Genomic DNA, 25,304 nt, shown 5'->3' on the forward strand with positions numbered 1-25,304 from the left:
GGAACGGCCGTTCTTGGCCTCGATGTTCGGTCTATGTGTAGTGCGTCACTCGCTGACGGCTGATACCGGCCTCTCCCCCGCCGCGCATCGGGATGACTCATCTTGCCACTTTCGACATTGTATAGAAAGACTTTCTTGACAGCCGCGCGTTAGAAAGACTCACCTGATAAGCAAGGCGCTTTATTTTAGATGGACGACGTGGTCTTCACGTGGTCGGTGAAACCAATGATCTCGAACTCGGCGCCTAACTGTTTGCGAGGTGCTTTTGTGGGTACAGCCTGCAACAACACGCATTTGCAGCCAATTCGTCAAAATAGGGAGATTTTTAGTTTTGGAAATGTCCTTATATGTAGTCTACGTCTTTTTATGGGACGCACAGGTCTACTATGTTTGAACAGCAGGAGATTTCCCGTGGTTTTAGTGGAGGGGTAAAATAAAGAGTGTGCTTAATTCCACGGGGTTGCGCAGTCTATAACGACTAAGTCCGCGTGTTAGCTGCTTGGCGCCCAAAAAAGAACGTGCGAAATTCTATGGCGGAGAAGAACTAGTCTGCATTCTGCGATGTGCGCCAAGATAGGCTTTATGTTAGGTGGCACGGCATTCTGTACAGAACTCGTGGAACACCGATAGATATTAAAGTAAGCCTGTAGTTGCTGCACCCACCACATAGCCTTAAATATACGGTGACGCTGTATTCGATGTGACGCTTGTATAGAGAGAGTGGGGGGGGGGGGTAACGTAGAGAGAGTGGGGGGGTATATGGTGGGGTAACGTAACATAATAGAAATAGCGTGCCTCAGAAAACACCACACGTACACGAGAAAGGAAGAGATAGGCGACAGGCTTGTGACAGTCCACCATATCCGAAAATGTGAAGAGCTGTCACAAGCCCAAGAGGCTATATACCCAGATGAACGGTGAATTTCGAGGCAACACACGTGCCAAAAACACGTACACACATTAAAAAAAAAAACGTTAAATAACTTCGCTTGAACGTACTCTCAAGAAACTTGAAGAAACTGTTCACCTAAATGAACATTTATGATGAACCCGATGCTATAAAACGTGGTCTGGTTTTGTTCAACTCTGAAGGTCGCACAAGTGATGTTGCATCAGGCGAAATTTCCCTAGTAAAGTACCACAGATTTAACCTTTAGAAAAATCACAAGTCCCTTCGTCGCAAGCAGCCCGTAAGCAGCCTGGATGCGCTGTTCTTGGGCAGTGGATAAGTAAAACTGTAGTACCTTTCAGGTGCACCCTCCTCGACGGGGATGCAAAGGCAGGCCGCGTGATGTATAATCACGTTTTCGGGAACTTTGCCCGTCGGGGACATTCACTGGCATGCTCGCCAGCCTGAGTGCTGAAGAGGCAGTGATTACTGAAAGCATGGTTGAGTCTGAAGTTCGATTAAAGCATCCTTGGTCGTGACCGCAGAGGCCGCGCGCCTTGCAAAAAAAAAAGAAAATAATAATAATGCTAAAAAAATACATTTATCGTCTATTGTGGATACGGTGGCTACGCATTTGTACGCATCTGTGCCACACCCAACGTTATGCTGTGAATACCACCTTGCCGCTGCGCCCTTCCATCAATACGGTTCTCGGATTAACACAGAATGGTCTTTTCAGTGAAGAAAGGAATTCGGGACAATGGGTTTTGATCAAGCAACAAAAATATTACGGAGAATATTTCAAAAGTAAGAAAAAGGTTATTGAAGGCAAAGTGAAAGCGTAGTCAATAGCGGTCCGCCTGAACTGTTGATGTATCATGATGGGATATGTCCTTGCTGAGCACAGTGATAATTGCGATAGGTGAGGTAAAGTACTTCCTGATCGATTGCGATTAGGGCTTACCTGTTGTTGCTTTAGCAACGCGCATCTTTTTTTATCGCACATATTGTTGGTCTATTTATGGGAGTGTGCTAAACAAGGCTGACTAAGCATACTATACTAGTATGTATTTATACTCAAGTGTGTTGTGTGTAATAAATAAATAAATAAATAAATAAATAAATAAATAAATAAATAAATAAATAAATAAATAAATAATGTGTACTATGACTTGTGGTTGGACCTAGCGTTGCGAGAAGTGAGCCAACCATTATGTTCACTGCAGAACAGGCGTTGTTCACAAGATTAACCCGTTATTTTTTGGCTGTCCGCGTACGAGCCAAATCGGTCGCTGTACGATTGTGCGGGCTAAGGGAAGACGTGTCTTTGAGTGTTTCTCGACGTCTACACTAGCGTGCTTTTTGTGGATGGTGTGGACGCTATACGATAACAAAGGCAACCGCCATTTTGTTTCTTGCCAAAACGGAGAGAGAGAGAGAAAAAAAGAGAGAGGGTGCAGTTTCACCGGAAAGGCGAAGCCCTATTGATATCGAAATATGAGATGTTTACGCGAAGTTTGTCAAGTGCAACTGTTGTTAAGGGCTATATCTTTATATATATATATATATATATATATATATATATACATATATATATATATATATGTATATATATATATATATATATATATATATATATATATATATATATATATATATATATATATATATATATATATATATATATATATATATAGAGAGAGAGAGAGAGAGAGAGAGAGCTCGTCTGATCTTGCCGCCGTTCGCCTAATATGAACGTACGCCAACTAGCAATTAAGCTTTCCTGCATGCTACACACTTACAATTTGGGACCGTTTATTATACTTTTTTTATATCATGACATTTGCGATAAAAGAAGAAATAAAAATGGAAGAACAGACATTACGCCACAGATGAGACTCGAACCCATAGTCTCCGGCTCCCGGTCGTTTCAGTTGTGAAACCTTTTGACCGTGCTTGCAGCGCCCTCCACTGAGTTCACATGTCTCTAACACGGTCAGTGTAACCTTATATATATATATATATATATATATATATATATATATATATATATATATATATATATTATACCGTCAGCCTTTTTTGTGTCAACTGCAGCACGAAGGCCTCTCCCTGCTATCTCCAATTACCCCTATCCTGCGCCAACCGGTTCCAACTAGCGCCCACGAATTTCCCAATTTCATCGCTCCACGTAGTCTGCTGCCGTTCTCGACTGCGCTTCCCTTCTCTTGGTGCCCATTCTGCCACCCTAATAGTCCAACGGTTATCAAACCTGCGCATTACATGACCTGCCCAGCTCTATTTTTTTCTCTTGATCTCAATTAGAATATCGTCCATACCCGTTTGCTCTCTGATCCAAACCGCTCTCTTTCTGTCTCTTAACGTTATGCCTAGCATTCTACGTTCCATCGCACATTTCACCGTCCTTAACTTGGTCTCAAGCTTCTTTGTCAATAACCAAGTCTCTGCCCCATATGGCAGCACCGGCAAAATGCACTGATTGTACACCTTCCTTTTCAATAATAATGGTAAGCTTCTGGGCAGGAGCTGACAATGAGTGCCGTATGCGATCCAACCCATTTTTATTCTTCTATGAGTTTCCTTCTCATGATCAGGGTTCCTTGTGATTAGTTGAACTAGGCAAACGTACTCCTTCACAAACTCTAGACGCTGACCGGCGATTTTGAACTCTTGTTCCCTTACCCGGTTATTAATAATTACTTTGTTTTCTGCATATTAATCTTCAACCCCCCTCTCACACTTTCTCTGTTTAGGTCCTCAATTATTTGTTGTAATTCGTCTGCACTGTTGCTGAATAGAACAATGTCATGGCAAACCAAAGGTTGCTGAGATATTCGCCTCCATTCCTTACTCCTAAAGCTTCCCAGTTTAGTAGTTGAATACTTCTTCTAAGCACGCAGCGAATAGCATTGGAGAGATTGTGTCTCCCTGTCTGACCCCTTTCTTTATAGGTATCTTCCTGCTTTTCTTGTGTAGAATTAATGTAGCTGTGGAACCTCTGTAGATATTTTCCAAGGTATTTACGTAAGCGGTCTTTACTCCTTGATTACGTGATGCCTCTATGACTGTTGGTATCTCTACTGAATCAAATGCCTTTTCGTAATCTATGGAAACCATATAGAGAGGCTTATTGTACTCTGCGTATTTCTCGATAACCTGATTAATTACCTGGATGTGATCCATTGCAGAGCATCCCTTCCTGAAGCCAGCCTGTTCCCGTGGTTGACTGAAGTCCAGTGTTGCCCTTATTCTAGTGGAAATTATTTTGGTGAATATTTTATATAATACTGGAAGTAAGCTAATGGGCCTATAATGTTTAAGTTCTTTAACGTCTCCCTTTTTGTGGATTAGTATAATGCTTGCATTCTTCCAGTTTTCTGGGACCTCGCAGTCGATAGACACCTCGTATGAAGAGCCGCCAGTTTTCCAAGCATTATGTCTGTATCTTTGATTAAATTGACTGTTATTCCATCTTCTCCTGCCACTCTTCCTCACTTCTTGTAAGGCCCTTCTCACCTCATCGCTAGTTATAGGAGGAGTTTCTGTATCCTGTTCATTACTGTTTCTAATGAAGGTATCATGACTCCTCGGGGTGCTGCACAGGTCAGTATAGAATGAGAGGGTAGCAGTAGTCGTAATCAAACTTAATAAGAGGTATAGATTAAAGGTAGTACAAGCCTATGCTCCAACATCGTCACGATGATTGAGTAGATTAGTTTTATGAAGATGTTGAATTAGCGATGAGAAAAGTGCAAACTCAGTATGCTGTAGTAATGGGCGACTTCAATGCCAAAGTGGGGAAAAAGCAGACTGGGGAACAAGCAATCAGAAACCACGACGTCGATTCTAGGTATGCTAAAGGAGAGGTGCTGGTAGAATTTGCAGAAATAAGCTTCGAATAATGAACACCTTTTTCAGGAAGCGTAGCAACAGAAAGTGGACCTGGAAAAGCATTAATGGCGAAACAAGAAATGAAGTTGATTTCGTACTTTCTGCCGACCCCAGCATAGTGCAAGATGTAGGAGTGATAGGTAGGGTAAAGTGCAGTGATCATAGATTAGTGGGGGCTAGGATTCACCTCAATTTGAAGAGATAAAGAGCAAAATTGTTCAAGAAGAAACAGGTCAACCTAGAGGCAGTAAGCGTAAAAGCAGACAAATTCAGGCTGGTACTTGCAAACAAATATGCAGCCGTAGAGTAGAGAGATGATGATGACATAGAGGTAAGGAATGAAACCGTAAATAGGCTGGCTTCAGAGGCAGCAATTGAAGTGTAAGGCAAGGAGGCACCAAGGCAACCAGTAGGCAAGCTCTCCCAAGTAACAAAGGACCTGACAAAGAAACGACAAAGAATGAAAGCGTCCAACTCAAGAGATAAGATAGGATAGTACACACCAGACCCCTGCATCCGCAACTTAGTAGCGGATATAAGAAAGTGACAGCAGCCGCAACTCCCAAGAAATAGCAAAACGATGTGGTTTCGCGTATAGCCACCGCCCATCTTCTTTTGTGGAGTACTTGCACACGAGTTTGCAACACTTAGCCTTTACGTTCCTTCGGCAAACATTTCCCTTAGTGAGGCCACGTTTATATAGGATCAAGCCGGAGTTCATTGAGGATCTCAGAACACTGCTGACGGCTTTGTCGGGCTCTCTGCCAAGTAGACCTCTGAACTGCTTAGCGGTACCAGTATTATTTCATTAAGTAGAGAAACAAGGGGTACAGAATGATACCTAAGTTTGCTTATCAAGAAAATGTAGGAGTTTTTAGCAGACAGAGCGCCAACGCTGTTAGACCCCACATAGTCATAGAAGATCGAGTCGTATGCGAAAGTTATCAGTTACAGCGATGGTTACCTGGGCCAACTTTCTAGGTCAACAACACTTCTTTGCTGAGGAGCACTGATCATGTTCTGTATGCCTCTGAATTACTTCTTCGAATGATTCAGCCAGGTGCGTCTTTTGTTTGCTAACTCTGAGAAAATTCCTCGCTACTTGAAACATTCAAAAGGGAAAATTCACAGTCACCTGGACAGCAGCGCGAAGCTTTTTTCGGTCCCAGAAAAGAGCTAAGGTCGCAGCATCCTGTGTACATTAGCTGCCGTAAGGTGGAATACTCTTGGTTCTGTTAGAAAAAAAAAAAAACGCAGCTCGCAGAAAAGGGAAACTCAAAACAACCAGAGAGAGAGAGAGAGAGAGATAACACTAGAGATGATCTCTGAGGAAACGTGCCAAGAATACCGAGCCTTCAAGATAAGTCAGTGCGAGAAAAACGAAAAATAAGAGAGCTGTCAAAATGAAGGGCGGAATCGCAAACACGAACAAATAAGAAATGTTCTTTTTTTTTTTATGGAAACTATTTCAAGAAAGAAAGATAGAATGTTCATACGAAGTTCCATAAATAAATAAATAAATAAATAAATAAATAAATAAATAAAACGCCAATTACGAAGGGTCGCAGAAATGTCCCAAGCTGGAAACACGGGAGGTAGGCGGTCGCAGAAAGAGGAGCAAGAAGACACATCGAGAGTAAAATAAACGATAAAAGGAAAGATGCGGCGGGGGCCGGTGAGGAACAAGGAGGTGAGCCCCGAGACGTGAAAAGCTCTCGCAAATCAGCGCGCTCACCCTCTCCACCTCACCTCCTCTCTCCCCCCTCACGCCCTCTCCCGGTGCGCGGAAGTCGGCCCTCGCCCCCGCGGAGAGCGAAACCCGGCTTCGGAGCAGCGGCCTGTAGCCGGCATCGCTCCTCCCGCGCTTCGGTCGGCCCCCGGTTCGTTCGGTGAAGATGCCGTTGCGGACCCGTCCGCACGGACTTGTGCGGGCCATGTTGTTTCGGTTCCTCTGCGCTTTGGTGCTGCTGGACGCGGGCCCACTCGCGTGGGCCTTCAACGTGGACCTACCTTCGGCCCTCGTGCACCGGGGTCCCAAAGGATCCATGTTCGGATTTGCCGTCACCGTGCACAGGGACCGCGGATTCAACTTGTGAGTAGAGGACCGCCGGAACGCGGACGGCCTGTCTGCTAGTACTGACCGTTTTTAAGCACGTTTGCGAAAAGCACTTTATTACCGGAAAGTGTGTGCGTGTGTGTGTGTGTTTTAACATCTCATTATATATATGAACCTTTGATAATGGAACAATGCGCTATTTGCCATGAAGCAGGCGATACGATAGTCGCCAACGTTTTTCCAATTTCACCCAAACAAATCAGTCAATCAATCAATCAACTTTCGTTCGGCGAAGCTATAAAACCGCGTGCACTGCAGATGGCCGTTGAAACGTGTTGTGACGGAGCTTATCAAGCTTGCTCGGGGAGGTGCAAATGAGCTTTTCCCGCAATTGAGCGGGGGCTGCTTGCCCTGCGAGCCACGCAGTATACCTTTATCATAATCGTCCGAATGCCGCTGCCACCGTTATTCACATTTTTTTGCTGTTGTTGTTCGGGTATGTTACTCGTTCAGATGATCGCGCGGTTAGGTTATTTCGTGCGTTGATGCTATTGCGACCGTTATTAAAGATCGAACTGGTCTCGACATGTTGAAAAAGAGAACAGCACGGAACGACAACTGAACGTGGCAAAGGGGTGTCACTCCAACACGCTACGACTTCTGGATTACGATGTCAGTGATAGGTTGAGATCTAGCCGGGAACAGCAACAGTGCGCCCCAGTACAACCCGGCGAGGAGCCCGTTTCGACAAGTACTTTCAGCTTTCTCGTAACCTGCTTCATTCTGCGGAGAGTGTTTCCATAACGATCAAGAAAATTCCGATTAGCGTTGTGACACAGAAACGTCCCTTGGCCGACTTCCCCGTCCGAGGATATATACGTCCGTGATGCGCTCTTCTGAATGCATTTGTTGATTCAGTGAACTCAGTAGCGTATACTCATGGATCTGTGTCTATACCTCCTTAGGGCCGACGTTGCGATCTTAGTCGTCGAGCGCGCCGCTTGCGGAGTCGAGAGAGACCTGTGATTGTCACTCACTCGCTCAGCCACTCATTTGGCAAGGAGAACTAGACTGCACCGTTCGAAAAATTTGGAAGCGGTCCCGAAAAGCCGGTCGCGACACTGCACTCGGCAGCTTCTCGCGCGAGCCAAGACAAATTAGGGATGCGAGAGGATCGTCGTTTCTCCTCTCTTTTCTTTTAAACGAGATACTACATCGCGCAATCGTTGCGTACGTGTATAAGGCTTCTCGTGCCTGAATCGTGAGCGTTCACGTGACAGGAATTGCGCGTACAATCTTCACGAACCGGCCGGACGGCGGCTTCTCCAACTCACGCAGTACACTCTGCATGCAGCTGGCAGTGTTTCGTTCATCCCAAAAATTGAAGCTTTAGAAGCATCTGCGAGCCACGCGTTAACCAAACGCGCTGCGCAAATGGCGTGATACAGAAGCTGCGGGTACTTTCCACTCGTAGCGGCAAACTTGCCCGAAAAAGATCTGCGCGGCTTGCCAAATGTATACACCGCGCTGTCGCTGTTTGTAGAAGCAGCACTGCTAGAACTTGGCGCCACGGGCTGTTCACACAGAGAAGTAAGGCTTCTTTCTATAGGGTGTCCCAGCTAACGTCAGCCCAGCTGTTCAACGAAAAACAAAAGATTTACAAAAAAAAAAAACACGGTGTAAGATGCGATCATAGGACCTACGTTGTTCAGTCAACACACCTTTGACAACCGAACGCAGTAGCTTTTATAATTGTACTTTGTGCCGTCTTAACATTTTTTTTCTTTTCGTTCGCCAGCTTGGCTAATGTTAGCTGGGACACACGGTATATAAGTTGCCTTTGGCCCACTCGGTACTATGTAGGGCTGTAAATTGTAACGTGTAGGGCCGCAGTATACACCGTCGGCAGGAGCGCCATACGCCTTTGTATTTTGAAGGAAACCCAATGAAAGTGCAGCTGTTGACGACGTTGTTTCCAAGGCTCGGAAGTAATTTACTATTCGTCACACCCACGCGCATGTCGTCGAGTGAAACCTTCCGTCACGATCGAGCGATCGCCTTCAACGCTTCCCATCTGGCATCCACTGTTTTGCTTGCCTGTTAGGTTTGCTTTACCACGTTCCTCTTCTGTGGCTGTGCCTATATTTCTTACTACAAGGTCTTCGAGCCGCCACCTGAGGCCACCACAAGAAAAACTGCAGGACTAGTCTTTAATAACGCTTCTTCTTCTTCTTCTACTTCTTCTACTACTTCTTCTTCTACTTCTTCTTCTTCAAGCACACATAGTATCACGAACGCATACGATGAATATCGACGCTGTTTTGCATCGGTTATCAGAAACGTAACACGCGCAAAAAAAAGTAAGACATCGGATCCACGCACTAGCGCGCATCCTGAATGTGTCTGAGGCGCGAAAGGGAAAATGAAATACAACGCGGACAGCGCTGGCACCTAACTATATTTTACAACTCGCCAAAAGAACACTTACATTTGGCGACTTACTCATATCTAGCTTTTTTTGGCGTGTTCATTGCGTAGCACGTGTTCTTCCTGCGTAGATAATGTAAATCAGGAGCCGGCGCTGCATACCCGCTTCCAGTGTTCGTGTTCTGTTTTGTGCCGTATTGACACCACATCAAGACGACCCCACCAACACAGCCCAAACATTTCCCTTAGCAGTGAGGCTCACTATGAGCTCGCAGGAAGGGTTGCAATTTAAGAAAAAGAAAAAAGAAACCGGCGCGCTCTTTTCTGTATGCGCACGAGACAAGACAAATCGACCGCGCATCGAAGGAGCTTTGTTTGTTCGGCCCAGCCGTCGCTCGAACGGCGTCGAGTGGGCCCACTTCGACGAAGTCCTGCTGAATGGGCCCTCGCGGCATCTGCGACCGCGCGCAGAGAGCAGTGGTGGAGGGCGCGCGTCGACGAGAGATACGAAGCGTCTGGAGGAAACCCGACTCCGCCCGAAGCAAGGGTCCCGGAGGGTCCCGCGCCGAAGGGCGAGCGTTCGGCGCCCACGCTCCATGGTGCCCTGCCTTGCTCCGCGCTCTGTCGCGCGCGCGCGTCCCCAGCCGCGCACGGCCGGCACCCGGCTTTGACTTCGTTGTAGACGGCCCGTACGCTGTGCCGAGCTATTAGTAGGTACATATACAAACGAACGCTCCTGAACGGTGTTTGAAGTGGGACGCTTGAAGGCAGAGCGAAATAGAGAAAACAAAGGATGAAAGGCAGAGAGGTTAACCACACGGACATACTTGAATAGCCTGCAAGGGGGAAAAGAGGATGGCGGATTGGAAGATATAAGGAAATTGTAAAAGGAAGAGAGAGAGGGTGTGTGTGTGTGTGTGTGTGTGTGTGTGTGTGTGTGTGTGTGTGTGTGTGTGTGTGTGTGTGTGTGTGTGTGTGTGTGTGTGTGTGTGTGTGTGTGTGTGTGTGTGTGTGTGTGTGTGTGTGTGTGTGTGTGTGTGTGTGTGTGCTAGCAAACACAATGTGTCTATAAACGTCTTCTCAGGTCCGTTGATTCCAAGGAAGTCATCAAAGCGCGTAGGTTCCTGGGCTAATGATGTGCGAGTTCAGATTGGCTACCCAGCACGAGAGGAAGGGGTAAGGAGAAAGAAAAAGAGAAGAGACCAAACTAGGTAAACCGCGTACAGTGAGGCGCGATTTCGAATATATGTATATATTGTATAGGGAAGTTTTCATCGTTGCGGCGCCTTTATTTCGAATACATGGTTTCAGCGTGCACATAAAACACTGTGTATGCCAAAGTTGGCGCGAGGTGGCAGGACAACAAACAGTCTGGCGTCAAGCGAGGCACAACGCACTCCTTTCATCGAACACTCTGTCGACAGCTGCTCAGAGCCGCTTCGTCGGTCGCCGCGGGAACGTCCGATGCCCCCTCTCCAAATCCGTATACGAAGTGGGAACCCCGTAGTTATACGTAAATCACTCGTTCTCGCCCCATGGACCACGTTAAGGAATTACCAGGCGCGGAATTCGACCGAGCCCGTCGTAGCCGTAAAGCTTATGCACGCAGAAAGCCACGGAAACGTCCGTTGCGCTTCTTCAAGAAAACTGGTCTGTAATCGCGTTTTACTGTATTAGTTAACGTTTCTCTGCGCGTGTTTGCGCATTCACTTTATTTGTTCCCTCACTTTCTGGCACGCCCTTTCTCGCCCCTTTTCCAAGATAGGCGTAGCGAATCGGACCAGACTTTGCTTAACCTTCTTGCCCTCCCTGCTTTCTTTATCGCTTTGTCTGTCTTGAGTGCGCGATTGCAACCCTTTTCGTTTGCGGCCGTAACGCTACCTGCTGTTCCTAGTGTGACGACACGTCACCGTCCGTTGCGCTTTGCCAACTCCAACGGGCGGACACTGACTGACGCAGAGTCAAACGCGCGCCACTCAAATGTCAGTGCTTGTGTCGCCCCTTCTTTTCGTCTCCGTTCTTTGCGCTCATACGTGATGACAAATATCGATAATTCGAAGATGTCCCAGCTCTGCGAGAACATTTTAAATAAATAAATAAATAAATAAATAAATAAATAAATAAATAAATAAATAAATAAATAAATAAATAAATAAATAAATAAATAAAGGTGGTTGTCCATCAAACATGCGGGTCCTACTTACCACGGGTAAGTAAGGTAAAATGGGCAGATTATTTCAAGTCCTAATGAAAAAAAAATAAAACTTCAGAATTGCAACGGACTAAGTGCTGTAGAAGGTGCAGTTATATATTAATATGAAAGCAACAATACTAGGAATAATCACTAACTGCAAAGCACACAAAAGAAATAAAAGAAAAGATACAATTCCAACAGGGACATCGGAGTAAACATCCCTGCCTGGGGATGAATCCCACTATGGTGGCGCCAAACAAAAGAATTACGGCTTCTTTAAGTCCAAGCCATGTTTTCTAAGAGGTAGTTTCAATAAATGCTCTCTAACCGCAATTAAAGCGGCGACAAGATAGGAGGAAGTGATGGATAGTTTCTTCCTCGTAACAAAAGAAAAAAAAAAGAAGAAAGAGCAGTGCAAGGAGGGCATCAAACCTGATGCAAACGTTTAAGTAGAAGTTCAGGGAAGCTAGGAGTGCGGTATTTTGAGGGAGACCTCAACATCACCCTTGTGTTGCAGTAACTACGAGCATTGACAGAGCGTGCTATTTTTCAAGTCGACTTTGTTTACAAACGTGAGCGTAGTGCGTTCATTTGTCTTTCGGGAAAAAAACAAAAGCAGGCGAGCGCCTGCTCTTCTTGGAGAGCTCTACATTGTTTTTTTCTTCTTTTTTTTGTGAGCTACGGTGAACATCGTGTGAGTAAGGACCCCGTGTTACGTCTTGCTTGCTCCTGCTTGTTTATTTTTGAAAATACCAGTGTTTACTGCTGGGCTAAACTATGCTATGCGGTTGCGAACTACGTGAATCAGGGCCCCTTGTCAGGCAAAGTGAGCTATCAGACTCTGCCGCTGCAGTGATTATCGTTATCGGAGTAATAATAGCCATCGCCGTCACTGACCTCGCACGACCAAGGCCTCTCCAAAAACTTGCCAGTGAACTCTCGACATTACAACGTTTGCGTATATGATCGATTCAATGATTCCATATCTTTCCATTGCGTTTCCTGCACTGTTCTTGAGAATCGAATTTGAGAGACAAACTATAGAAATAACGTGCGTGCGAACTAAATAGTTAAAATAAATAAAGAAATATGACAGTTCAAATTCAAGGCCGATATCATGTGCGTTATTGCCATTGCAAGGACATTAAACAGCAACACTGAATCAGTTTATACATATAAATCTGTCGGTTATAACTCCATTTCGCATGTTTGGCTCGAAGAGGTTGATTATTTCTTGGTCCAAATTTTTCTTTCCTGACTTTCCTGCCAGAACGTCACCGCTAGCCCCTCACTGCAGATCATCTCCTGTATTTGTTGGGCATTACGGTAAGGGCCCATGGTCGTTTTGCTGTTACACAAGCGCACACGCAGATTAACTTAAATAATTTGTATCCCACTTATGCCAGCAGCAACGCTTGATTGCTGTCTTAAACTAGATGCGCTCTGAAGCGTCCCCGTCGAATATACTGCCACAAGGCGCTCTACTAAGTGCGACACTGCCCTCCTGTCACGTGGTCGCGGTAACTTCGATTAACATCGGCCGCATGGCACAACCGTATACGCACAACCGATTATCCGCATTTGTTTTCTTTTCTTTCAAACTGCGCGCTGTGGCGCACATTGCGGGGAGACTTGGCTACATATGCTGACCAAGCAATGGAGGCTATAGTTCTGAGTCGCGGCTCGTAAGCTCGGGTACAGTGTGGGAATGGCGCGCCGGCGCCAGCACAGTTCGCGGCGCGCGCCATAGTGTTTACCTCGTGCACGGGATGTCTGCCAAATGACGCGCACGCCATGCCTTGTCCGCAGCCGAGTGTTTAAACGAATCTCGCGGCTCCCGAAGGGAGAAGAGAAGAAAACCACTTCCGCCATGCGCTACGCGCACCTCGCCCTCCCACCAGGCCCGGCAGCGCGACCCTGCATTTCCGAGCCGCGTTTTTTTTTTTTTTTCGCCGACGGGACTTACGACCTCGGAATCGGTTTATTTCCACACGCGGGCGGGTACGACGCCGTTACGATGCGTGCCGTGAGCGAAGAACCCCCTCCCTCCTCGTTCATAACATCGCGTCCACGTGCACACGCTGGTCGTTACAAGTAATGCGTTTGGAATGTGACGCGGTGATGCAAAAATAAGATAGTAGGATCATCGTTTATGTCGGCATTTTTTTTGTTTTTCAAGGTTACAAGGTCGAAAGTTACCACGTTGCGTCTGTCGAGCCTCAGTAAAGGTTTAGCGTTTAAGCATTGTAAACAGTGGCGTAACCAGAAATATCTTTTCGGTTGGAGGGGGACACGCATTTGACTCGGGACGGGGAGCGTGATGACGGAGCAGGAGGAGCTTGGCGCGCCTAATACTAACACAAAACATTTGGGGTGGGTGGGGGGGGGGGGGGGGGTCATGTGCCCAGTGTGTCACTGATTGCAAAGGTTACACATTGCTCTTAATTATGATTCGTTAAAGAGTTGAAAGAGAAGCAGGGAAGCGCAGTCGAGAAGAGGGATTAAGGCGGTGGGATGGAGTTTTACATTTTGCAGGTGTGGATAGAATTAGCTGATGCAAGAAGTGGGTAACTGGAGATCGCTGGACGCGAGAGGATTTCTCCTGCAGAGGACATGTAATGTTTTCAGCTGATGATGATGAACGAATTAAGACGTTGTGGCTTCCATTTGTCATTCCGGCACGAACGAAACCAAAGAATGTGTGTGTGTTGAAGTGCGGGACGCACACTGGTCGTATACATTGCGAACCGTTCTTGAAGTCCACGCGTGCTTCATTCGTTATAGACTGTATTCTGAGAAACGATACGAACGGCGTCGTTACTTTCAACTTCCTCAATTCCACTTTCTAGATGCAAATAATATAATGTCCAAGAGTGGGGACGAGTGCAACGCGAATTAAAACGCAAACAGTTAACATAAGAGCGATCCGAGCTCCACGGTATTCGGCAAGATAACGTCACCAGAAACGACGACTGCTATAGGCTTTTTCGTGGCCCTTCAGTGCCAGCGAGCTGATAAGCAAAAGCATTGCAGATACAGGGACATACACGCACAGTAGCCAACTCTCACGTGCCTGTACCCCGTACTTCGGCATGCTTTCCAGTTCTAAAAAGAAAAAGATGCGAAAGGATAAACGGCGACTACGTCCAGAACTTCGGCACAACATACACATCTCCAAGAGTTCAACACGTTTCATAATACGTGCCAAAACCACGATGTAGCGGGCGATGTAGCCACGTCGTATAGCAGGCGACTTCAGATAAATTTGTAACATCTAGCGTTCCTTGGCACGCAACAAAAATGCACGGTACGTGCGTGCGCTTCTGAATTCCGTCTCCACCGGAAAGCGGACGCCGCGCCCGTGATCAAGCCCATGGCTTCGCGCTCAGCAGCGCAACGATAGAGCCGTGCACCCAGCTAACCACAGCGTGTCACAACACACTTGCGGATGTCCGTAACTTCTCCGCGAGTTGAAAGCCTTTGAGTGAGCGGACACATCTGGCCACGTGATCCGCCTCTTCTTTCTGTGGATCGTCGTCTCCCATCCTCCTCTTTTTTTCGCCCGCTTTCCGTGCCGCCAGAGTAAAGTTGCCGGCCTAAAGAAAAAAAATGAAAGAAAAAAAGGAAAACGAGCGAGAAGACCATCGCAGGCTGAATTCTCTTTGTCTAAAGTATACAGTTTGTTTTCTCAAGTTAAGCATTGCGAATGGTCGAGCAATCCTTTCGAACAGGCCGGACATTGCCACAGCCTCGGTAGGAGCAAAAGAAAATGACAGTAAAAGAGAGAGCGAGGAGGCCGCACCGTGGGCCCGAGTCGCTGGCAGTCAAACTTGGTTCGGGCTAAAACGTCGGGCCGGAGGACAGCGGGACGCACAAAGCGGGGCTCTTTGAGAATCACGGCCGCCCCTTCTCGTCGTGCGCCGTTTCGGCCCCGAGGCGCGCGCGTGCATTGGTTGTGCATCTCCGTACAGGCTCGCGCGGGCGCGGACCCGAGCGGGGGGCACGTGCTCCCCATCTGGGCCGGGCCGCCACACGTCGCTCGTCGAGCAGGGATGGCCGGGAGGGGCGCCGACCGTTTACGACCGCGATGCCCACTCTCCTCAAGGGCATCCGAACCCTCGGCCCATCTGGGAGGGGGAAGGGCCGACTGGCCGACGGTCTCGCGAACGACGCGCGCTGTCTCTGTGCACGTGCCAGCAACGGGACAATGGGACACGCGCGCGGACGGTACAGGGCCCCCTCCTTCCTTCTTCCTCGAGGAGTTCGGCGCGATTTCCTTCTCGCCTTCTTCGGAGCGTGTTCCTGGAAGCAGTAAAAAAAATAATTAATCGCGTATGTCCTCTGGGCGGTCGTCTTTGAACAGCGGGAGAGAAAAGAGAGCGCAGCTTCGTCTTGCGCTTTCGCCCCGTTGTAGGACGTGCACGTGCGCTTGCCATTGGTGCGGTTGTCGCGGACCAGCCCTGAGGACGCGGGAAGGCATCGCGTCCTCGCTAGGGGTTCGAAACGAAAGTCCAATTCCGAGTAAACCTTATCCGTAAACAGGTGCTGGATGATGAAGCAACTTGACGGCGATCAACGAGCGAGGCCATCAGCACGGGGGCGGAACGAAATTTGTCGCGGACGGGTGAAGGGCAGACGATGGCGACCGTATCGCGCTGTTTCACAGTGCATTCTTCGACGCGTCGACGCGAAATTGCGAAATAGCTCGTGCGCGAGGACGGATACTTCATGGCATGGCGGTGCAAGAGGCTTTCTACATGCATACGCAAGGACATGGAACAGATCGTCAATCACGTATTTCTGGAAGGGTATAGGTCGATGTACGTTCAGTCTAGTGCTGCGCGCTTCTCCGCTGGCTGCAACAGTATCCCACGAAAATTAAGAAGAGAGAGAGAGACAGATAGAGAGAGAGAGAGAGAGAAAGATGGGAACAGCCAGCTATAGCGTCAGCTAAAGGGAAAATTAGAAACATGCACCTTCTCCTTGTGGTGGTAGTGAGAGTATAGATGCAAATATACTTTGAGGGTAACATCTCGGCCTTAAGCTGTGATGAGGATGATAAACTATGGTACACACGCATTGTGTGAGATCGGCTAACAATCGGGCAGTGCGCGGAAAGTAAACTTAAGGTACTTTTAAATTAAACTTGCAAATCTTTTAACGAAGCAGTCCAGTAAAGAAATTTAAAAGCAGCAAGACTGGAATGTTCACAGGGAGAGAAAATACGGCAAGGAGAAACAAAATAAGCGGCGACACAGAGGGAGCGAAAATAAGATCAAGCTGATAGGCTCAATATTGAGCTTTTCGATCACAATGTACATTCCGGTCTGTGACTGTGACCAAGAACGGAGGCGCGAAAATATAGTACGAAGAGCATATATTCACGAAATTGCCGCACCGACTTAGGATCTTAGCGGAACGTCTGAAATTCTTTGTCTTAAAGAAAACAAAATAAAAAAGAAAATAAAGGAATATCAACTGTTTCAGGTTTATTGCAGGACGAGCACAAAGCGAAAGTCGTAATGCCAGATCTGCGCCTCTAAAAATTTAGGGTGGGAACATGGCAACGAAGCTTTATGACTGGGACACTTCAAGCCGTGGTCTTCGGCGGCATTCAGTGCTTTAGCGGACCAGCATATGCTAGTATTCATTTACTTATTCATTTATTAGTTTGTGTACACTCTGCCAGTGGGCAATACAGTAGGGAGGGTAATTGAATGTTTATTCATGAAAGTATGTATACATGTGATAGAACATTACGGTGACAGAAATGTACAGTACAGCAGCATAACTATATTGAAAGCTTTTTTGACTGCACTATATGTCACATAGCATACCGAGTCACAAATACAAAATAACAGTTACGTTATTACATGAACTGAACGGAAACATAAATGATGCAATTAACTATGATACACGATTAGAAAGAACTGCGAAAGATTCGGAGCCTAAAGCAACTCTAATGGCATCACGGTCAAGCCGATTCCTAGTGTTGATGGTTCGGGGGTAAAAGAAAGGAAGTGAATGAAAATGAAATGAAAAAAATGAAGAGGTTATCCCGGGCTGTGTTTCGAAGTCTCGCCTCTTCGTCTTCATCGTCTCGAAAGCACCGAGATGTCGCATGTAGCCCCGACAGCAATAGCGCGCTGTTCTCGTCGAGTAGCCGTTTGCGTGCCTTCTGTATACGATAAGAGAGAAGCGAGAAAGTGAAAGAGCTCATGGGAAAGGGTTAGGCGGGAGAGAGAGGGGAGTAGATGGAGGGCGAAACGGCGAGGAAGAGAGGAAGATGGGATCCGGCGTTGACGGACGAAGTGCGTGCCTCGCACACTTCTGCCCCCATCTGCCTCGCGCGCGCCTCCCCGGACAACGACCGCGTCCGAGATCGGTGCGCCTTCTCGGCATCCGGCACAGAAAGTCCCGAGACACCGCTTGTTGCATTCCCCTGAGGCACTCCGACGGAATTGATGTCGGCTGTCAAGATTGCAACCCGCGTCACGGCCTTGTCAGCGGTAAACAAACGGCAGCGAAAAATGCCGTCGTGCGCCACGATCTGATAACATGTTTGGAAATTCTCTCGTGTTATGGATTTGGCGTTCCCGCTTTCTTAATATAAAGCACTGAGAAGGAATTTTGGTGCACTCGCGTTGCGCGATAGATGGATGGATGCGAAGCTTCTAGTTGCGACTTTCCACGGACTTTTCTTGGCTAATTAGTGTTCCTGCCCTTCAGGTTGGTGATTAATTGGTCTTCGCACCACTAATTACTAGCTTCCTGGTTACTTTGGTTGGTAAAGTGACTGTTCCCAATAGCCGGGGGCACTAAATTAGATTCCCCTGTCAAAAGCGACATAAAAAGCAAGCTTTTTGTTTACTCGTTACTGTGTGTGTGTGTGCGTGCGTGTGTGTGTGTGTGCGCGTTTGTGTGTGTGTGTGTGCGTGTGTGTGTGTGTGCGTGTGTGTGTGTGTGTGTTCGTGTGTGTGTGTGTGTGTGTGTGTGTGTGTGCGTGTGCGTGTGTGCGTGTGTGTGTGTGTGTGTGTGTGTGTGTGTGTGTGTGTGTGTGTGTGTGTGTGTGTGTGTCCGCTTCTACATCCGAAAAATGCGCTTATTAATGATCACCCCCTTCGGTACCTCGCTATTATAACCTCCCCGCTAATGATATGACTATGTCACTCTTTCTTTGAGCACGTGGACGCAGGTTCAATACGCGGCCGCTGTGGCTGCATTCCGGTAAGGGCTGTTGTGCCATTACCACAAGCCCGGATTCCGAATCTGCAAGATGCGGAATCTATCCTGCGAGCGCCATAATTCTCCCTTCACAAGACAAGATGCTGCGCCGTCGTGCGGGAGAAGCCTCGGCGAGCAGCGTGTTTAAACGTGTCCGCGTGTGCCCGCCAGCCCGGCGCCGCACCTCCCTTGCCTGGAGGTCACCGCGCGCGCGAACTTTGAACCGGGTGGCCAGCGCGGTCGCTGGTTGGACCCCTCGGACGACCGTCGTGTGCTGACTTTGTATTGGGCCGTTTGAGTGACAATGGGCCTCGGGGATTATAAAAGCAGCGAAGCGCTGCCTGAAAAAACAGGATCTGCCGACCCCACCGGGAGAGAGTATCGCTCCCGACTGGGGTGAGATGTGAAACGCGTTTTCGCCGGACGTCGTCGTGCGAGAACAGTCGCGTTTGTTGTGAGCACTCGGCCCCAGTGCCGACCCGTTCATGTCCTGTATGATAACCTGTATATAATGTATAAAGTCCCTTTTGTTATTCTCATCGACGCCAGGCTCGGAGTCTTCGCTACCAACGCTCTGTCACGAAACGGGTGACGAGCGCTACGGGACCACAAAGCCGTATTCGTGGTGCAGCGGTGCAAGTTCGTAACACTGGCGGCACCGGTTGGATGTCCGTAACACTGGATGGCAGCTACGGGATTGACCGGCATCAGCTACCTCGGCGCGGTGAGTGCCTGAAGTTTACCTCAAACACCAGACTTTCTCTGACACAGGTTATAGTAGCTTAGGGAAGGATTTGGTGTTGCATTGTGATAACCTTGTGTGTTTCAAGCCTAGTAAGAGTGTTTTGAAAACCAGGGGATGCTGAGGGGGTAAACAGGGCAGTGTGTGAAATACTTGCATATGTCTTACTAGTAGTGTTATAGTAGCGTACGGCAGGTATATTCAAAAAGGGTAAACAGCAGGAGGACAGTGTGAACGATGGAGAAGTACAAGGTGAAGGAACTTCTCGAAATTTGTGAGGAGTTGGGCATTGAGTTGGGCTCAACCAAAAGAAAGAATGCGATCCTTGAGGTCATGAGGACTGGGGACGTAACGGCTGAGGAAGCCGCAGAGGCCTGGGCGGAAATCAATGAACGTCGGGAAAGGGAGGAAAGGAGAGAACAGGAACGTCGCGAAGAGGAAAGGGAGGAAAGGAGAGAACAGCAACGTCGCGAGGAGGAAAAGAGGGAGAAGGAACGTTGCATGGAGGAAAGGAGAGAGATTCGTGAGCACGAGCTTAAAATGAAAGAGTTGGAGACCCGAAATAGCTCGCCAGCGCCTAGTCTCACTTCTAACGTTCCAAGAATACGCGATCAACTTCCACCCTTTGTCGTCGGAGAGGATATGGCCAAATACCTCGTGAAATTTGAGCACGTGTGCGAACGGAATAGCATTGAGCGATCCCTCTGGGCACAGAATCTGTTAGCGTTGCTTCCTGGGGAGGCATCAGACGTAATAACTTGCTTATCGAAAGAGGCGTTTGAGAGCTACAGTGATGTGAAGGAAGCGCTACTGCGGAAGTACAAATTGTCGCCCGAAGCTTTCCGGCAGAGGTTCCGGTATGCAAAAAAGGGTAAGGAGTCGAATGTTGACTTCGCGTTTCGTCTAAAAGCCGACCTGGTGGAATGGCTGAAGGGCGAAGAGGTTTACGACGACCGCGACAAAATTGTCGAATGCATCGCGTTGGAGCAGTTCTACCGTTGCATTGATGAGGATGTCCGGCTCTGGCTGCAAGATAGGCTAAAGGAGGTTAAGCTAAACAAGGCAGCAGAGTTAGCGGAAGAGTATTACACCCGCCGCAGCTTGCACAGCAAAGCAGTGCGCATAGAAAAAGCAGATAGAAGAGATGGGTTTTACGGGAAGCCCGACGAACGGAAGGAAATCACGCGTCGCGAGTTTCGGGACGACGAGTCCCTTCCCAAAGAAACTGTAAGGGATGGACAGAATGCATCTCAGAATGATGACGATGGTCCGAAACAGCGAAACGAAATGACGCGTTCTTTTGAAAAACGGAGACCGTTAACCTGCTACAATTGCAAAAAGCAAGGGCACATCGCTGCAAGCTGCCCAGAGAGAATTGCTTTTGCAACGATACAGGAAACTCACAAGAACATACGTCTATTGGAGCCCTATGTGCAGGAAATTAAGGTAAACGGCAAGAAGTGCCGAGCACTGCGGGACTCTGCAGCAACTATGGACGTTGTTCACCCGTCTTTCGTCTCCTCGAGTGATTTTACGGGAGAGTGCGTTAGGATACGGCAAGTGGCCGAGAAGGAGAGTGTCTGTTTACCGATCGCAACGGTTAGCATTGAAGGAGAATTTGGGAAACTTAACACCGAAGCCGCTGTGTCAGCCGCCCTCCCGGAGCAATTTTCCTACCTCTTCTCAAATAGCTCGGAGCAGTTGCTGAGGGATCACGGCAAATCATTCTTTGCCGACGTGGCGTACATGGCCCCCACGCGATCCAAAGCGCGCCCGCTGTCGAGGGAACTTGACTTAGCGTCGGTGAGCGAACAGCGGTGCGGCACACGGACCGATCACGGTAACTTGAGTGGCGAGCAGTCACGGGAGAGGCAGAGCTCGGAGGCTGGCCTAGACGAGCGGGTCCTGGAAGTGAGTGGGAGTGACGCGTGCAGTGCTAGCCGCGATATAGACTCGACGCCGCAATTAGGCGACGCGGGCTCCGCACTCGCTCCGGTTTCCGCCAGCCGGCAGGAGCAGGCTGCAGTTGAAAGAAAAAGTCTGATTCGCGAGCAACAGGAAGATTGTTCATTAGCCGATCTGAGGAAGAGCGTCAAACGGGGAGTGGAAAAAAAGGGGGTTTCATTTGGCAAGGAACCTGGCTTATTGTACCGCCGCTACACGGATAAGCAGGGTCGCAAATATAAGCAGCTTCAGATTCCGCGAAAATATCGCCGGGAAAAATGAATGACCTCATTTGCTTCCTCAGAAGTATGTTTTCGGTCCAAAGCGATTTCAAGGGGACCATTCTATTTGTAATTATTATTGCTGATTAATAATTGTTTCTATTTTGGTGTGTTGTTGATTTGAAAACTGATTGTTTGAGCCTTGTGTGCTAGATCGTACACCTGCCTCTTGTTGCAGCGGGAGCAAAAGGGGATAGCGATTAATTAGGTTGATTTGAATTATGGCTTTGTCTGGTGTTTGACGGGAGACAGAGGGCACTTGTTCGTGTTGGGTGTTGCCTTTTGCCGGTCGGTTTTGCAAGCTGCAGAACGACCAAGCGGGACCAGTGGCGAGAAGCAAGGTCTTAGGAACGACCCGAGCGGAGCTGGTCAAGGTGCCTTGGCGACGACGTGGTGAGCAGAGCTCCTGTCCTGGCGAGTCGGACATGGGCACGTGATGTTACCTGGCGTCCCGACACTGGACGTGAACTTGGACGAGCCTGACGAACGTGCGCGCCTGGCATCCGAGCCACGTGGAGGCAGCTCGTCTTCCCGGCGCCTTATCTGAGGGCGGGGATGCTGTTGTGCCATTACCACAAGCCCGGATTCCGAATCTGCAAGATGCGGAATCTATCCTGCGAGCGCCATAATTCTCCCTTCACAAGACAAGATGCTGCGCCGTCGTGCGGGAGAAGCCTCGGCGAGCAGCGTGTTTAAACGTGTCCGCGTGTGCCCGCCAGCCCGGCGCCGCACCTCCCTTGCCTGGAGGTCACCGCGCGCGCGAACTTTGAACCGGGTGGCCAGCGCGGTCGCTGGTTGGACCCCTCGGACGACCGTCGTGTGCTGACTTTGTATTGGGCCGTTTGAGTGACAATGGGCCTCGGGAATTATAAAAGCAGCGAAGCGCTGCCTGAAAAAACAGGATCTGCCGACCCCACCGGGAGAGAGTATCGCTCCCGACTGGGGTGAGATGTGAAACGCGTTTTCGCCGGACGTCGTCGTGCGAGAACAGTCGCGTTTGTTGTGAGCACTCGGCCCCAGTGCCGACCCGTTCATGTCCTGTATGATAACCTGTATATAATGTATAAAGTCCCTTTTGTTATTCTCATCGACGCCAGGCTCGGAGTCTTCGCTACCAACGCTCTGTCACGAAACGGGTGACGAGCGCTACGGGACCACAAAGCCGTATTCGTGGTGCAGCGGTGCAAGTTCATAACAGGGCGGAATGCACGCAAGAACGTTCGTGTACCGTGTTTTGAGCGCAAGATAAAAGAACACCAAGTGGTTGAAAATAAACGGGAGACACGACTCCCTCTTCCCCCACATCTGTGATATCCTGAGAGATAATTTTGGCTGAAAGACCCGATAAATTAAAACACATATCACTATTAAGTTGTCAAGTTGTAGTTGTAGTTAATTAACACACTATTAATTGTTAAAGCTCCCGAAGCACGACCGAAAAACCAGCCTCTCTGCGCAATGATGCATGACCAACACCACGGAATGTATGCGCGAACAGAAGACGCCTATACAGCGTGACGAGCACAGCGTGAAGGACTGGGAGCCGGCGGAGGATGTTTGGTCGGCAAACCGATCGAGCACTTCGCGAAGCGGAAGTGTGCGCGGATCGAAGAAGGCGCCTTCCACGGGACGGCACATTTTTCAAAGGCGTGGCGTTACGGGAAGCTTTTCTTTTACCTTCACCGTATGAAGCGGCAAGACTTTCATGTCCATTCGAATCGTGACGTATGTCGCGCTATGCGTATGTGTGCTGGCTTTAGGGCAGCGGCTTTTTGGTAGGAAGCACAGCTGTCGTGCGTACATCCGTGCCTGTTCAAGTGAGGGCTTACCACGACCCTTTGCTTCTATGGAGGGGAAATATTTGTGCAGTCGATGTCGCCATCTGTCGACTGCACAGCGCATATGCGGCTGGTATTCATGAAGCGCGGAATAGAGCCATCACCCTAACATAACTGGATTCAGATGGACACCAATGTGCCGCGCCGTACAAAAAAAAAAAAAAGACACCCGGAACATGCAGCTACATTTTTTTATGATAACAGTCCATTTGCGCCCCCGATGAAAATTGCGATGTTTGTCCTAAAATTACTAATTTGTGAATTTCTGTAATAATTTCAAGTGGTTCCTTCTTTTAACGTGCTTCCTCAATAATGCAGTTATCCGCATGTGAACAAATTGCATCATAGCACTATTGAACGCATTCCACTTATTATCGAAACGGTCAAGCCGAGTTATCAAGACACGAGAGCCAATGCAGGGCTCTATAAACTTTCTGAAGAAGAAGAAGGAGGAGGAGGAGGAGAAGGAGAAGAGGAAGAAGGAGGAGAAGGAGAATGAGGAGAAGGAGAATGAGGAGAAGGAGCCTCAATCGCACAAACCCCCTGTGGGGGATAGGCCATGAATAGGGTGGTAATATGCAACTAACTTCCATTCACGAGATTGATCGCCATTATCGTCCTCGTCCTCATTATCAGTGCATATATTTAAGCCTACCTCAGAATAACGTGGAGGCATCTCCTCAGGTATTTTCAGATACCACTGTCCTCCATTCATCGAAGCAAAACTGCCCCTCGTAAGTTTGCTAATTTCATCCCTCCATCTGATTCTACATCATACTCGACGGTATTTCCCTCTGTTTGGCAGTCTAGCAGACCACTGCTTGCCTGTTTCGTGCATTACATAGCCCGGTTAGCTCCATTTCTTAAACTTAACTGTAATGAGTGGTACTTAAAGGGAAGCTGAAACACTTTTCGAAAAAAATGAGTTCTCTGCGGCATTCTACAGTTTTGAGTCCCCTGAACACGAATATCACGTTCAAAAAGGGCGGAAACAAGCGCAAGCAGCTGTTTTTTCATAAAAACGCGCACCAGCGCCTCAGGGTATCGCGCGAACGCCGCTGTTGCCCGTGATTGGTCGGAGCCGCTGTGACGTCAATGGCGGCAGTCGCCGGTCGGCGCCGCCATTTCAGAGCGTAGCACGCTGTTCTGTTCTGGCTTCATAGCTGAGTTGTAAGCATTATGGAACGTTCTCGCTGTCTCGGACAGCTTGTATTTTCGCCGTACATGTTCGAACCGACAGCCGATACGGAAAACGATGGCGGCAACGGCGGCAATGACGATGTTGAGTGTGCCAAAAGCGAGAGCGATGTGTGCACCTTCTCGCGCGTTGGAAATCTTAGCTGTTACATATGCTTTTTTTTCATGTAGCTGCACGTTCCAATGACGGGAGAAAAAATGCGCTAAAGTGTCACTGGGAACTTGCTGCTGGAAGAATGCCGAAGCACTAACTTCTCATTAGATTGTTAACACGGGTACAATGCCGCGATGTCAAGCACCTTGCCGCTGCTTGTCTAAAGTCCCGTGGTTTTCTGAGCGTTGATACTCTATCGCGAACATAAGTGCCGCGTTTCAAAGCGCGCACATGCAGTGCTGCGACGTACAGTCATGGAAGTTGCTTACCATACACATCCAGATCGAGATGGCCAGGGGGATTATATGTGCAATATTCAGAATATGGTTCGACGACTTTGCGATTGTGGCTCGATCAAGAATCGGTATGCGCGCTCCATGCTAGTGTTGTCATAAAGATATTAGGCAGTTTTAGCACCGCCGGTTACATGGGATAAACATGATAAC

At 48.3% G+C, this 25,304-nt stretch overlaps 1 protein-coding gene across 1 annotated transcript in view; it reads left to right on the top strand.

Annotated features, from left to right (window-relative positions):
* The first annotated feature begins 6,596 nt into the window (after positions 1–6,596).
* Positions 6,597–25,304, top strand: part of LOC135897225 (integrin alpha-PS2-like) — a 99,276-nt gene continuing 80,568 nt past the window's right edge. The window contains exon 1 of the mRNA XM_065425809.1: positions 6,597–6,893. Within this exon, the coding sequence (XP_065281881.1) occupies positions 6,697–6,893 (197 nt within the window). The 5' untranslated portion in view covers positions 6,597–6,696. The remainder of the gene's footprint in view (positions 6,894–25,304) is intronic.

Source organism: Dermacentor albipictus, chromosome 1 (genome assembly GCF_038994185.2).
Source record: "Dermacentor albipictus isolate Rhodes 1998 colony chromosome 1, USDA_Dalb.pri_finalv2, whole genome shotgun sequence".
Classification (NCBI taxonomy): Eukaryota; Metazoa; Arthropoda; class Arachnida; order Ixodida; family Ixodidae; genus Dermacentor; species Dermacentor albipictus.